We start from the raw sequence: 13670 nt of genomic DNA, 5'->3' as shown, positions 1-13670 counted from the left end.
CAGGACATGCGCATTGGTGCAGTGAGCAAGTGCAGTACAGTGTTCCTGACAACAACCTCTTGATGACTTTCATCTGCAGAATTTGTAACAGACACAGTTCCAGCATCATCCCCACCTACTCTAGTCCTGAACCCACTCTCCACCCTGCTTCCCAAGAGACTAGATAATTGTCTGTCTACCATGAAGACAATGTCCTCCCCCTTTTTAGAGGTGTTTTTTTTTTGTTCTGTTCAAGTAGTAATTCCACCGGTGTGTGCCCTATTAAGACAAATCCCTTTTCTGATATAGTTTAATTAAAAATTCCCAACCGTTCCTTCTGTCCCTCTTTACTCTATCTTACTGCTATTTTTATTTCTGTTTTGAAGACATTTTGTTTGCAAATTTCCAGTGAAGGCTGGAACTCATAGATGTTTCTAATACAAGTGTTTCCTGTTGTAAAGAATTGGCATTTTTACTTTGTCGCTATCAGGCTTTATTCCAGCCACTATTTATGTGAAAATTGTTTGGGGAAAAATAGAGCAATATGTTAGTCACTTAGATGCCTAATTTATGAGTTATTTCTGTCGCTTTTCTTTGTATTTTAGGTGCTTAGCTTGAATAAAGAGTAAACCATTTTAAAAGGACTTCAGCGCTATTTGCACTATTTTATTGATAGACTGTGTAAAAGATTTTTCATTAATTAAAGAAGCACTCCTCCCATCAAACCTGTTATCCTCTTATTGTATTGTAATCATCATATTATACAGCACTGTGTACTTACAATTACTCATTCTGCCTCTCTACTCAGTTAATTATTCTCTTTCCTCTGTTCTATGTAGAAATAGGAAGTCTCTTGTCCCTGAATTTATCAGTCCCCTCTTTAACATCTGACCCAGCTGCTATTATCCCCCCTGCTAGGGACTTTTGCAGCGACTCATGACACATGCTTGGAAAATTGACCTCCCGTTTCTATATAGATCTAATGGAAACAGAAGAATTAACTGGATAGAAGGGTAGAATGAGGAATTGTTAGTGCACAATGCTATATAATAAGATGATTACAATTTATTGAGAAAAAAACATTTTGGCGGGAGAATTTCTTTAATAGTTTTATGGTTAAGGACTCCAAAAATTAAAAATAACAAACTCAGCAACAGAAAAGGCTCCAGCACTGTTTCTTCTCTGCTGCCCTTGATCTAGTTGCAAGGTATCACAACTAGAACACATGACCGCTGCAGCCAAACTCTTGGCTTGTTGGTGATGCCAAGGAAATCAGTACAAATCACTAAACACAGAAACACAGTGATTAGCTGCAGTGGTCATGTGCTCGGCAATCAAGACATCACCGCTGCAGCCTGTCAAAGAAATGGAGCAGCAGTGGCGAAATAGCACTGGAGCAAAGATAAGTAAATATAGTTTTGTTTCTTAAGGGCCTGTCACACTAAGTGATATCGCTAGCAATATCGCTATAACGTCACTGGTTTTTGTGACGTTATAGCGATATTGCTAGCGATATCGCTATGTCTGATACCTACCTCCGACCGCTCCCCCGCTGGTTATCGCTGATCGCGCGAGAACATCCTGGACTGTTTCTCGTCGTCAGCTTCCTGCTGGGCTTCCTGCTGTGACGACCGACGCGTGGACGCGGGCAGGAGGACGTCAGGATCGCCTCGTCTGACAGGTAAGTAACGACCCCCGAACCCTGCGACGTCGCTGGTGAGATCTGCCTGTGTGGCAGCTCACTAGCGACCACTTAGGCCTCTTTCACACTTCAGTTTTTTACAATCAGTCACAATCCGCCATGTTTTGAAAAAAAACGGATCCTCAATTTTCTTTTGAGGATCCGTTTTTTCCCCATTGACTTTCATTAATGGCGGATTGTGACGGATTGCTGTCCATTGTATCCATTTTTTTTGAGGATCCGCCAAAAGTTTCTGTCTGTCACCATCCTCAAAGATTTCAAAACGGAGCTTGCAACGTTTTTTTCTCCGGCGGATCCTCCAGACACTCATTTAACCCGAAATTCTTTCTGGGTGCTGGACAAAATCAATCTCTCTCTCTCTCTCTCTCTCTCTCTCTCTCTCTCCCCGGCCAGCGTTTCCTTTAAATTTCCTCGTTTTCAGGATCCGTCTGAAAACGGATCCTGTGGCATCCGTACACATCAGTTGAGAACGGATCCGCTTGTCTGACTTTTTGGCGGATTTGAACTGATGCAAAAAAACTGAAGTGTGAAAGAGGCCTTAGCGATGCACCAGCGATCCTGACCGCGTCATATCGCTGGTCGGGATCGCTGGTACATCGATAAATGTGACAGTACCTTTACATTTAACCTCAGAACACCTTATCAGTAAAAAATTGAATGCTAAGAAAACCATTTTATCTCTGAATAAGATAGAAATGAGCTGTAGGGTATAGAGCTAGAAGTTTACAAACACTATATAAAAAGACACATATGTATGTTTTTCTCAGTATCTGACATGAAATCAGAATAAACCTTTCCCATTTTAGGTCAATTAGGATTACTATAATTACTATTTGCCAAATGCCAGAATAATGAGAGAGAGAATGTTTTAAGGCATTTTTATTACTTACTGCAAAGTCAAAAGTTTACATACATTTCATTAGTATTTTGGTACCATTGCCCTTAAACTGAATGACTTGGGTCAAACGTTTGGGATATCCTTCCATAAGCTTCTCACAATAGTTGGTCAAAATTTGGGAAAACATGCATATGTGTTTTTATATAGTGTGTGTAAACTTTTGGTTTCAACTCTAACTATTGTTTGGACACTTAAAAAATAAGGTTCACATCTAAGCAGACTCCATACAACAGAAAGCTGTCAACTGAGAAAATTAATAAATGACAGTCAGACACTGTAAAAAGCTGGAAAATTTATGAATAGCTTTACTCTGAACTTACAACCAGATATGCTAAATTTTCAAGAATGTGTATTTCCATTTTTGTAATTTTCTTTTTATTTTGCTGATGAATTTGGATGAGACCATGTGCTGACAAAAGCATCTGTTGTTGAGGAGGAATTGCAGACTTTATCCTTACTATAATAAGAGTTACATTAAGTCCCAATAATTCCATATGTTGTTTACTTGTCTAGTGACTTTCTGACTTGTTTCCTTTCAGTTAATCAGTATATAGTGTCTGTGCACACCGGTGATCATTGGGGAGCAGAGACATTGGCTAATGTCTATATAACTCTCTACGGAGAGCAAGGAGACTCAGGTGCAAGAAAATTGCAGAAATCATCCATCCCTGGAGACAAATTTACACGAAACAAGGTAAACTGGGTTTTAATTCTCAACGGTGTTATTACATTTGCATATGCTGTGGAACAATGTAGTGAGTTACTTCATTACTGTATTAATAGGATATAATAAACTGCAGTTCTTACAAACTACTCCAGAAATCCAAACATTGTGTCACTTCAGTTTTTGCCCAAAAGATTGCAAAATATTGAATCCAGTGTAGACAGCATATCATCGGCTTAAAAGCGTTGTCCACAAATTTATCATTGATGACCTATTCAAATCAATAGGAGGAGGATGTTCACTACCCTGCCATGGCGACTTTCAGAAGACAGAGCAGCTCCATAATTGAGCAACACCGAGAACAGCTGAACTGTGAGGGGTGACAGGTATCGAACCCTGACCAATCAGACATTCGTGATGTATCCTACCGATAGGATACAATGAAAAAGCAATGGACAAGCTCTCTAATGACAGTGGCGTAAACTATAGTCCGATAAGCCCCGAGGCAAAATTTGGACCTATTACCCCCCACATTTTGGTCAGATGTATGGGCCCTTATAGCGTTCTAAATCCTATAATGACATATGCGTTCACCCCCTTGGTGTATATGCCCTCAATCCTAGGCCCCATCCTGGTATATACATTCATGGCAAAAAGTATTGGCATCTTTGAAATTGTTCTAGAAAATGAAGTATTTCTCCCAAAAAACTATTAAAATTTCACATTTTCATATACACAAAACGAAAAAAAAAGCAAATAATTTGACACAAAATCCCCAAAATGGGCTGCACAAAGTTGATGGCACCTTCAATTTAATATTCATTTGCTTCCTATAACTATCAGCAAGCTTCTTGCACCTCTTAACTGGAATTTTGGACCAGTCTAATTATGCAAACTGATCCATGTCTCTCATATTTGAAGGCACCTTCTCCCAACAGCAATTTTAAGATCTCTTCACAGGTGTTCAATAGGATTAAGATCTCGACTCATTGCTGGCCACTTCAAAACTCTCCAGCGCTTTATTTTCACACATTTCAGGGTGCTTCTTAAAATATGTTTGGGGTCATTGACCTGCTGAAAGATCTATGACCTAGGACACAAACCCAACTTTCTGGCACAGGGCACTGCATTGCAACTCAAAATCCTTTGGTAATCTTCAGATTTCATGCTGCCTTCCACAAAGTCAAGGCACCAAGGCAACCACAAAACATCTTTATACCTCCACCATATTTGACTATAGGTCATTCTGTTTTCAGTAAACAGTAGAATGACGTGCTTTACCAATAAGTTTTATCTTGGTCTCATCTGTCCACAAGACACTTTCCAAGAAGGACTTACTCATGTACATTTTGGCAAACTGCAAGTCTAGCTTTTTTATGTTTCTGTGTCAGCAGTGGGGTCCTCCTAGGTCTCCTGCTAAAGCATTTCATTTCATTCAAATGTCAACAGATAGGTCGTGCTGACATTGCCAAACCCTGAGCCTGCAGGACAGCTTGAATTTCTCTTGGAACTTTATTGGGGCCGTTTATCCACCATCCGAACTATCCTGCATTGCAACCTTTCCTCAATTTTTCTTTATCATCCATATCCAGGGAGATTAGTGTGCCATGGGTTGTAAACTTATTGATTAGATTGCGGACGATGGACAAAGAAACATCAAGATCTCTGGAGATGCACTTGTAACCTTGATATTGTTGATATTGTCCAACAATTTTGGTTCTTGAATCCTCAGACAGTTCTCTTCTCCGCTTTATGCTCTCCATGCTTAGTGTGGTACACAGACACAATTCACAGTCAACTTCTTCCCTTTTTATCTAGTTTCAGGTGTAATTTTCATATTGCCTACACCTGTTCCTTGCCACAGGTAAGTTTGAACGAGCATCATATGCTTGAAGCAAAGTGAGTTACCCACAATTTTGGAAAGGTGCCAATAATTTTGCCCTGCCCATTTTGGGGGATTTGCGTGGAATTATGTCCAAGTTGCCATTTTTTCTCAGTTTTTTTGTGTTGTTCCAATACACACAAAGGAAATAAACATGTGTATAACAAAACATGTGTAATAGCAATAATTTTCTATGATACTTACTGCATTTTCTGGAACAATTTCAAGGGTACCAACACTTTCTCCATGACTGTATGTTCCTTATCCTGGCATATATGTCCCTGGAATATATGTCCCCAATCCTAGGCCCTTTTATGGAATACGCAGTGGCATTTAAATGTTTGGGCGCCCCTAATCAAAATTATTGTGAACAGTTAAGCAAGTTGAAGATTAGATGAATGAACCCTGAAAAGGGCAAAAGTTAAAGATGACAAATTTACTTTGCACTTTAGGAAGAAATAAAAAAAAAAAAAAATATATATATATATATATATATATATATATATATATATACACACACACACACTACCGTTCAAAAGTTTAGGGTCACTTAGAAATTTCCTTATTTTTGAAAGAAAAGCACACTTTTTTTTCCAAGATTTCTGGCTCTCACAGGCCTGTAATATCTTCTTTAAGAGGCTCCTCTGTCCTCCACTGAAAACCTACCTAGTAATGGCACCTGTTTCACCTTGTTATCAGTATACAAGACACCTGTCCACAACCTCAAACAGTCACACTCCAAACTCCACTATGGTAAAGAGAAGACCAAAGAGCTGTCGAAGGACACCAGAAACAAAATTGTAGCCCTGCACCAGGCTGGGAAGACTGAATCTGCAATAGGCAAGCAGCTTGGTGTGATGAAATCAACTGTTGGAGCAATAATATGAAAATGGAAGACATACAAGACCACTTATAATCTCCCTCGATCTTGGGCTCCACGCAAGATCTCGCCCCATGGGGTAAAAATGATCGCAAGAATGGTGAGCAAAAAATCCTAGAACCACATGGGGGACCTAGTAAATGACCTGCATAGAGCTGGGACCACCATAATAAAGGCTACCATCAGTAACACACTACACCGCCAGGTGCTATGATCCTGCAGTGCCAGACATGTTCCCCTGCTTAAGCCAGTACATGTCCAGGCCCGTCTGAAGTTTGCTTGAGAGCATTTGGATTATCCAGAAGAGTATTGGGAGAATGTCATTTCGTCTGATGAAATCAGAGTAGAACTGTTTGGTAGAAACAAAACTTGTGTTTGGAGGAGACAGAATGCGTAGTTGCATCCAAAGAACACCACACCTACTGTGAAGCATGGGAGTGGCAACATCATGCTTTGGGGCTGGTTCTCTACAAAGGGATCTGGACGACTGATCTGTGTACATGAAAGAATGAATGGGGCCATGTATTGTGAGATTTTGACTCCTATCAGCAAGGGCATTGACGACAAAATGTGGATGGGTCTTTCAGCAAGATGAAACGTGGATGGATCTTTCAGCATGATAATGATCCCTAGCACACCACCAGGGCAATGAAGGATTGGCTTTGTAAAAAGCATATGAAGGTCCTCGAGTGACCTAGCCAGTCTCCAGATCTCAACCCCATAGAAAACCTTTGGAGGGATTTGAAAGTCTGTGTTGCTCAGTGACAGGCCAAAAACATCACTGCTCTTGAGGAGATTAGCATGGAGGAATGGGCCACCATACCACCAACAGTGTGTGCCAACCTTGTGAAGACTTACAGAAAACGTTTGACCCCTGTCATTGCCAACAAAGGATATATAACAAAATATTGAGATTAACTTTTGTTAATGACCAAATACTTTTTTTCCACCATAATTTTCAAAATAAATCTTGCCAAATCAGACAAGGTGATTTTTCTGGATTTTTTTTCTCATGTTGACTCTCATAGTTGTGGTCTACCTAAGATGTCAATTACATCCTTTTAAGTGGGAAAACTTGCATAATTGGTGGCTGACTAAATATTTTTTTCCCCACTGTAAATAGACAGCTGCAGGCTGATATTAATAGCCTAGGAAGCAGCCATGGTTATTGGTCACCCAAGACTAAAAATATCAGCTCTCAGTCACCCCAGAAATGTTGCATCCATTGGAAAAGAAGAGACTCCAGATCATTTTTTATTTATTTATAGTGCAGTAGTTGGCTGATGAATACTCACATTGTACTCCTGCTCTTGCTGCTATCAGCGACAGAAAGCCGTATGCTGATGAGAGTAGTACTCTCTCATCAGCCAATGCCTGTGACCAGACATAACCTTTTTACTGCCGGTCACAGCCGCTGTCATCTGACAGCGTGGGACCCTTGGCACTCTGGCTGGCGGTAATGATATTACCGCCAATTAGAGCCTGTGCTTGCCATGCTGTCACGCACAAGACAGTGTGGTAAACAATGGTGTGTTTGCACCCTCCATTCATCTAAATGGTGTCTGGGTTCAGGTTCGAGTTAGGGTACTATTCAAATACCCGAACCAAACTTTTTTAAATGATCGGGCTAACCCACCAGACCCAAACATCTACGGGTTCGCCCATCACTACTGCACTTATCTTCTGTTTGTCATTAGGAAATGGGCAGCATATTTGTTAACAGTACTTGCTTTATTGCACATGTCCTGGCTTAAGCAGGGGGACACATCTGGCACTGCAGGATCTGAGTCCCTGTGGCGTAGTGTGTTACTGATGGTAGCCTTTGTTACAGTGGTCCTAGCTCTATGCAGGTCATTCACTAGGTCCCCCATGTGGTTCTGGGATTTTTACTCACTGTCCTTGTGATAATTTTGGCTCCACAGGGTGAGATCTTGCATGGAGCCCCAGATCGAGGGAGATTATCAGTGGTCTTGTATGTCTTCCATTTTCATATTATTGCTCCAACAGTTGATTTCATCACACCAAGCTGCTTGCCTATTGCAGGTTCAGTCTTCCCAGCCTGGTGCAGGGCTACAATTTTGTTTCTGGTGTCCTTCGACAGCTCTTTGGTCTTCACCATAGTGAAGTTTGGAGTGTGACTGTTTGAGGTTGTGGACAGGTGTCTTTTATACTGATAACAAGGTGCCATTACAACAGGTAATGAGTGGAGGACATAGAAGTCTTTTAAAGAAGAAGTTACAGGTCTGTGAGAGCCAGAAATCTTGCATGTTTTTAGGTGACCAAATTCTTATTTACCACCATAATTTGAAAAATAAATCTTGCCAAATCAGACAAGGTGATTTTATAGATTTGTTTTCTCATTTTGACTCTCATAGTTGTGGTCTACCTGTGATGTCAATTACAGGCCTCTCTCATCTTTTAAGTGGGAGAACTTGCACAATTGGTGGCTGACTAAATACTTTTTTCCCCACTGTAGCTTTTGCTGGTTAGTGAATATAAGAGGTACTTCAAGTAATTTTTTGGGGGTCTCCCCTATAATAACCAGTAATGGCTAAGCTAGCAGCTGTGAGCTGAAATTAATAACCTGGTAACCTTTATGGATATTGCTCCATTCCCAGAATATTAAAGTTGGCTTTCACTCACTCACTCACTCACTCACGGAAAGCCCAACAAACAGGAACTCCATGCATGTGTCGAGCCTATCACAGAGCCGCGACACATGCAGCTGCAGAGCCGAACAGCTTATCAGGCTGTGCAATCCAGGAAGCTGGGTTCCCTCTGCAGCTTATTCGGTTAGCGCTATAGCTTGCTGAATAAGCACGGGCCTGAGCAAATTAGCTTAGCTCTAGTGCTGACAATAGGAAAAACAGTATTAACCCCATAGCTTCTGTAATGGCAGAACCACAAGTCTCAGGAATATTCTAAGATTAATCCTGCAAGCCTCACCAGCAACAAAGGTATGGCACTGCCTAGTGGCTAAAGCAGAAACAAGAACAGAAGTTACAACATTGCACCAAAGTGCAATAAATTGTAATGTCTACTGTAATTCAAGGGTCTTGTCCTGAGAAAAATAAGGCACATAAAACTCTACACTTCATGATCAATTCACTTTGTGCACTTACACAATCCTCCTTCTGGTCTTCCTCATACATCATTTAGACTCTATGTTGTCAAACAAGGGTCTCAAAACCTGAAATGTCCGGTGTGTAATAGATAGTAAATATGGCCAAATGCTTCCATCTGTTGTGCCACCAAAATACATTTTTTTCTGAGCCTGATTAGCTTTTTCACTTACAAAAATAACCACCTTAACCTTATTTGTATGATTATAGCAGTATTGTTTTTTTCCTTTCTTCCCAGGTTGACAGTTTTGAACTGGAAGCCGTGTCTCTTGGTGAACTGAGGAAAGTTGTACTTGGACATGACAGAGAAGGGTATGGAGCAGGAATGTATCTGAAGATGGTCACAATTAAAGAATCTCAAGACTCTTCTACTGAATGGGTTTTTCCATTGTGGAATTGGTTGGATAGTCACCTGGGTTTATGTCAGACAGTCTGCAAATTGTACACAACAGGTATGAATCGATCCACACTAGTACATATTTAGTAAGGCTTTAATAAGATCATGCAGTTAAGTTTATTCAGGGTTTTGTTTTTACCCCTTCACGATTTGTATGTAAAAAATCGTGTGCCTGACTTTGAAGGGAGTTCGCACACTGAGCCTGAAACTTTCCCTGCACATGAAGGCTGATTTGATCAGCCATCATGTGCCTTTAACAGCAGCAGGTGGAGCAGAGCACCTCCTGTTGCTGTCAACATGCTAAATGATGTCAATCTATGCTATGTTCAGCAAAGGCGATCAGACGATCTCAACTTCAAGTCCCCTAAGGGGACTATTAAGTACAGTAAAAAGTGGGGGAAAAAACATAAGTTCAAATCATCCACAATTTTTCCATATTAAAAATGAAAATTAAACAATAAAAAAATACATATATTTGGTACTGCTGTGTTCACAAAAGTATGATCTATCAAAATATAAAATAAATTAGTCAGATCGGTAAACGATGTATCGAAAAAAAGATCAGAACACCAGAATTATGTTTTTTTTGGCCTCCTAAACATTGCAATATTGCAATCAAATGCAATAAGAGGCAATCAAAATCTCATATCTACCCCAAAATTGTATCAGTAAAACATCAGTTCATGGCGCGAAAATTAAGCCCTCACACAGCTCCATACCCTGAAAAATAAAAATGTTATGGGCCTTGGAAAATAGCAACAAAACCTAAAAATTGTTTTTGTTTACAAATTTTTTTTAAAACAATTTGGCACTTAAGTAAAAAAAAAAACTATACATATTTGGTATCTGCGAATTCATACTGTCCTGTAGAATCTTATTGCCAGGTCAGTTTTACAGTGTACATGGTAATTTGAAAAAAAAACAAATTGTGGAAATGTACTTTTTTTTGCAATTTCAACACACTTGGACTTTTGTTACCATTTTCCAGTACATCATCTGGTAAAATGAATGATGTCATTCAAAGGTACAACTCGTATGGCTATATTGATGGAGAAATGAAAAAGCTATTACTTGGAAGAAGAGAAGGAAAAAATGAAAATAAAAAAATGGAAAATCACCTGGGATTGAAGGGGCTTATGGCTCAGTTCCCACTGAGCATTTAGTGCATGTTTGATGCTTCAGAATCGCTACAACAATTAGCTTACGTAAGCTACTTGCTTTTTTAATTGCGTTTTTAGGGTATGTAGTGGACACTTTATGCAGCATTTTCAGAGCAGAATCTGGGCAGAACCTCCCAAGTTCCAAGTTTTTGAGAAATTATATTGTTTTTGAGGAGGTTTTTGGAGCGTCTTTTTGTAGTTCTGATCCAAAACATCCTAAAAAAAACCCTCTGTGCATGCATAGTGAGTTTTTTGCATGAGTTTTATTGCATTTTTTCTGCCCTATTCTCCCTTTCTCTTCCTTACTCCATTGTAATGGACATCCAGGAGAAATCAGTGTTTGGAGTTTAGCACCACTGTCCGGTATGAACCCCGATCTTTTAAGTTTGGGTTCACTCTTTTCTAAGAACAATGCAAGCTGTGCATCTCAGTAACAGACCAGTTCTATCCACCACCGACACCTGGAACAGCTTATCGGTGGGAGTGTTATCGGTGTCGCACCCCCACCGATCAAATATTTATGACCTGTCCTGCAGATGGGCAATCAATGTGAAAGTCATAGATAACCCTTCAATTTTGGCCTTAACACTGTTGCCACAAATGAGCCCAGATGAGCGCAGATCTCGCTCTCGTGAACCTAGCCAGATTGTGAAGATTCTTCAATTTGCCAGCAGTTCTACTCAGGTGCTCTTTTTGCTATTCCTGTTCTACACAATTTCACATGAAAGCGAAAATATCCCTTTTTGATATACAAACTTACAACTGGGTATCTCACAAAGCAAAACTAAAAAGACCTGATTTGTCTAGGACAGTTTTCAAGAACTGTTGCCATGGTTACCATTAGTGCAAGACGTCTTAACCTGTAATGTGTCAAATAAATATTCCATGATTTTCTTTCTCATTTTACGGTCTTTTTCTTGTATTTTTCTGTTTTCTCATATTTAAGGCAGGAGATTATCAACAAGCCCCATACCTATCGCTCAGCTTGATGGCTTATGGATAATTGATATTTCTGGCTCTGGATTTGAGAGTGCTGAGAATCTGAACAGTTTTTCTCTTTCATTTTATGGTAATGGGGGTAAAGTACAAATGGAAGTAACAATTAGTGGGAACACGCTGCAGGTCAAGGTATTTATAACTCACTAACAATGAATTCCACTGTATGACAATATGAAGCAGACTTCTGTTGTATTACACCCCTTATATTTTGTGTGTTCTGACTGTTCCTAGTTTCCTACATTATAGTGATTTGTAAAAACGTAGTACGCATGCATTATGCAACCTCAAAGGAGCCTGCCATCATGTTTGTTATTTAAAAGGGTAGTGCATTAAATAACATCTATAACCTATAGATAGATGATAAATGTACGGTAAGTGCACATGTTGTGGACTGCTGTGCGGAATTTTCTGCGCGGAATCTGCATCTCTTGGCAGAATCCGCAGGTCAAAATCCATTTTTTTATGCGGATTTCCTGCGGATTTGGCCTGCGTTTTTACACCTGTGGATTCCTATAATGGAATGGGTGTAAAAACTCTGCGGAATCCTCACAAAGAATTGACATGCTGCAGAAAAAAACGCTGCGTTTCCGTGCAGATTTTTCTGCAGCATGTGCACAGCAAATTTTTTTTCCCATAGAAATTCATTGTAATATCTCTATGTGTTACTTGCATGATATGCTGCATGTTCTCAAACTGCACCATCATTTTTGATTTGTTTTCCCCCATCTACTTCAATGGAGAACAAAGTGGGAATGAAAACAGCTATTCTGCATCCTGCAGAAGTGGAATCCTGCAAAAAAAATCAGCCAAACATTCGGGGTGACGTTCTCATGTCTCCTTAGTCTATGCTTGCTTAGATCCGAAAACTATATTAATCACTATTTAGCCATCAAAATGTATACGGTACATCAAACTTTTGCAAATTGAATACACATGTATACCTTTTTTGGGTTGTGTTTACAAACCCCATTTTGCAATTCTATTTCTCTGTTCCGTTCTAGGAACGGATTTACACCAGATCGGTTCTCAGCATGAATTCCCTTTCTACGTTCCTACAGCAGTACAAAGAAATAAAATAGCAAAACTCAAGTGGGAACAGAGCCTTATAGATTTGTTAGAAAGATCAGGCTCAGACTGGCCCATAGCAGCACAACTGAAGCCCCTGATAAGCCCTTGTGCAAGGGTGGGTCACCCCTTCTACCAGGAGCAGTACATGACATAGTACATTTCAAGCTGTATAGAGGCAAAGGCAGCCCCAATTATATAGAAAACTACCCAGTTTATTATTATACAGAAGCATAGGCTGAGATTGCAAAAAAAGAAACAGCTGATTACATACGAGTTGTATCCTCTATCCCCAGGCCCCACCTTCTCTACACTACCATAAGGGTACCTTTCAAACCAGTCAACTTGCAGCTCTGTGCTGTTGCTGAAGGCCTGTTGACTGTTGTTTTGCATCATGTTTCTCTGGATCATTGCGTTAATTGGTTATTCCCATGTTATCAAATTGGTAAAGTTAGTTAGGCAGCATGAAAATAAGCATGTTGGCAGTTAGACAGTATGAAAATAAGCAAGTTTGCAAGTGACTTACTTTTTCTATCTGCGGTCCTTGTGCTATGATGAGAGCTTTTGTCTTGTTGTTTAAAGCTTGTTGACAAGGTGACTGACCACCAAAAGGTGGCCAAACATATGTAATTGCCTCATTGAAGCATGGACTAAAAAGAGTATGCTCCTCAGATCCCATCCTTCTCTCTCTAGACCAAGTTCTATAGAGCTGTTTGACAATGCTGCTTACCTTCCCCTCCCTGTCAGCTCCTAACCCCAAACTGCTGCTATCAATCCTGTGTAAGGAGGTCAAGGGCCTAGCCCTGTAGAAGTGTATATTGGTTGTATTCCTTACATGTTTGTGTGCGGTATGAATATCATGTGTATATGTGTGTTTGGGGCCACATGGCATTAGGTTGTTTAGTTAGGTGTAATATTAGAA

The 13670-nt window shown here is 40.0% G+C and overlaps 1 protein-coding gene across 1 annotated transcript in view; it reads left to right on the top strand.

The window, feature by feature from the left end:
* RP1 (RP1 axonemal microtubule associated) overlaps positions 1 to 13670 on the top strand; it is a 742035-nt gene that overhangs the window by 466731 nt on the left and 261634 nt on the right. The window contains exons 33-35 of the mRNA XM_073583994.1: positions 3119 to 3273; positions 9366 to 9579; positions 11631 to 11812. Coding sequence (XP_073440095.1) covers positions 3119 to 3273; positions 9366 to 9579; positions 11631 to 11812 — 551 coding nt within the window. The remainder of the gene's footprint in view (positions 1 to 3118; positions 3274 to 9365; positions 9580 to 11630; positions 11813 to 13670) is intronic.

This window comes from Dendrobates tinctorius, unplaced genomic scaffold (genome assembly GCF_039654945.1).
Source record: "Dendrobates tinctorius isolate UK_male_01 unplaced genomic scaffold, ASM3965494v1 ptg000082l, whole genome shotgun sequence".
Lineage (NCBI taxonomy): Eukaryota > Metazoa > Chordata > Amphibia > Anura > Dendrobatidae > Dendrobates > Dendrobates tinctorius.
This window is presented reverse-complemented; position numbering and strand designations above follow the sequence as displayed.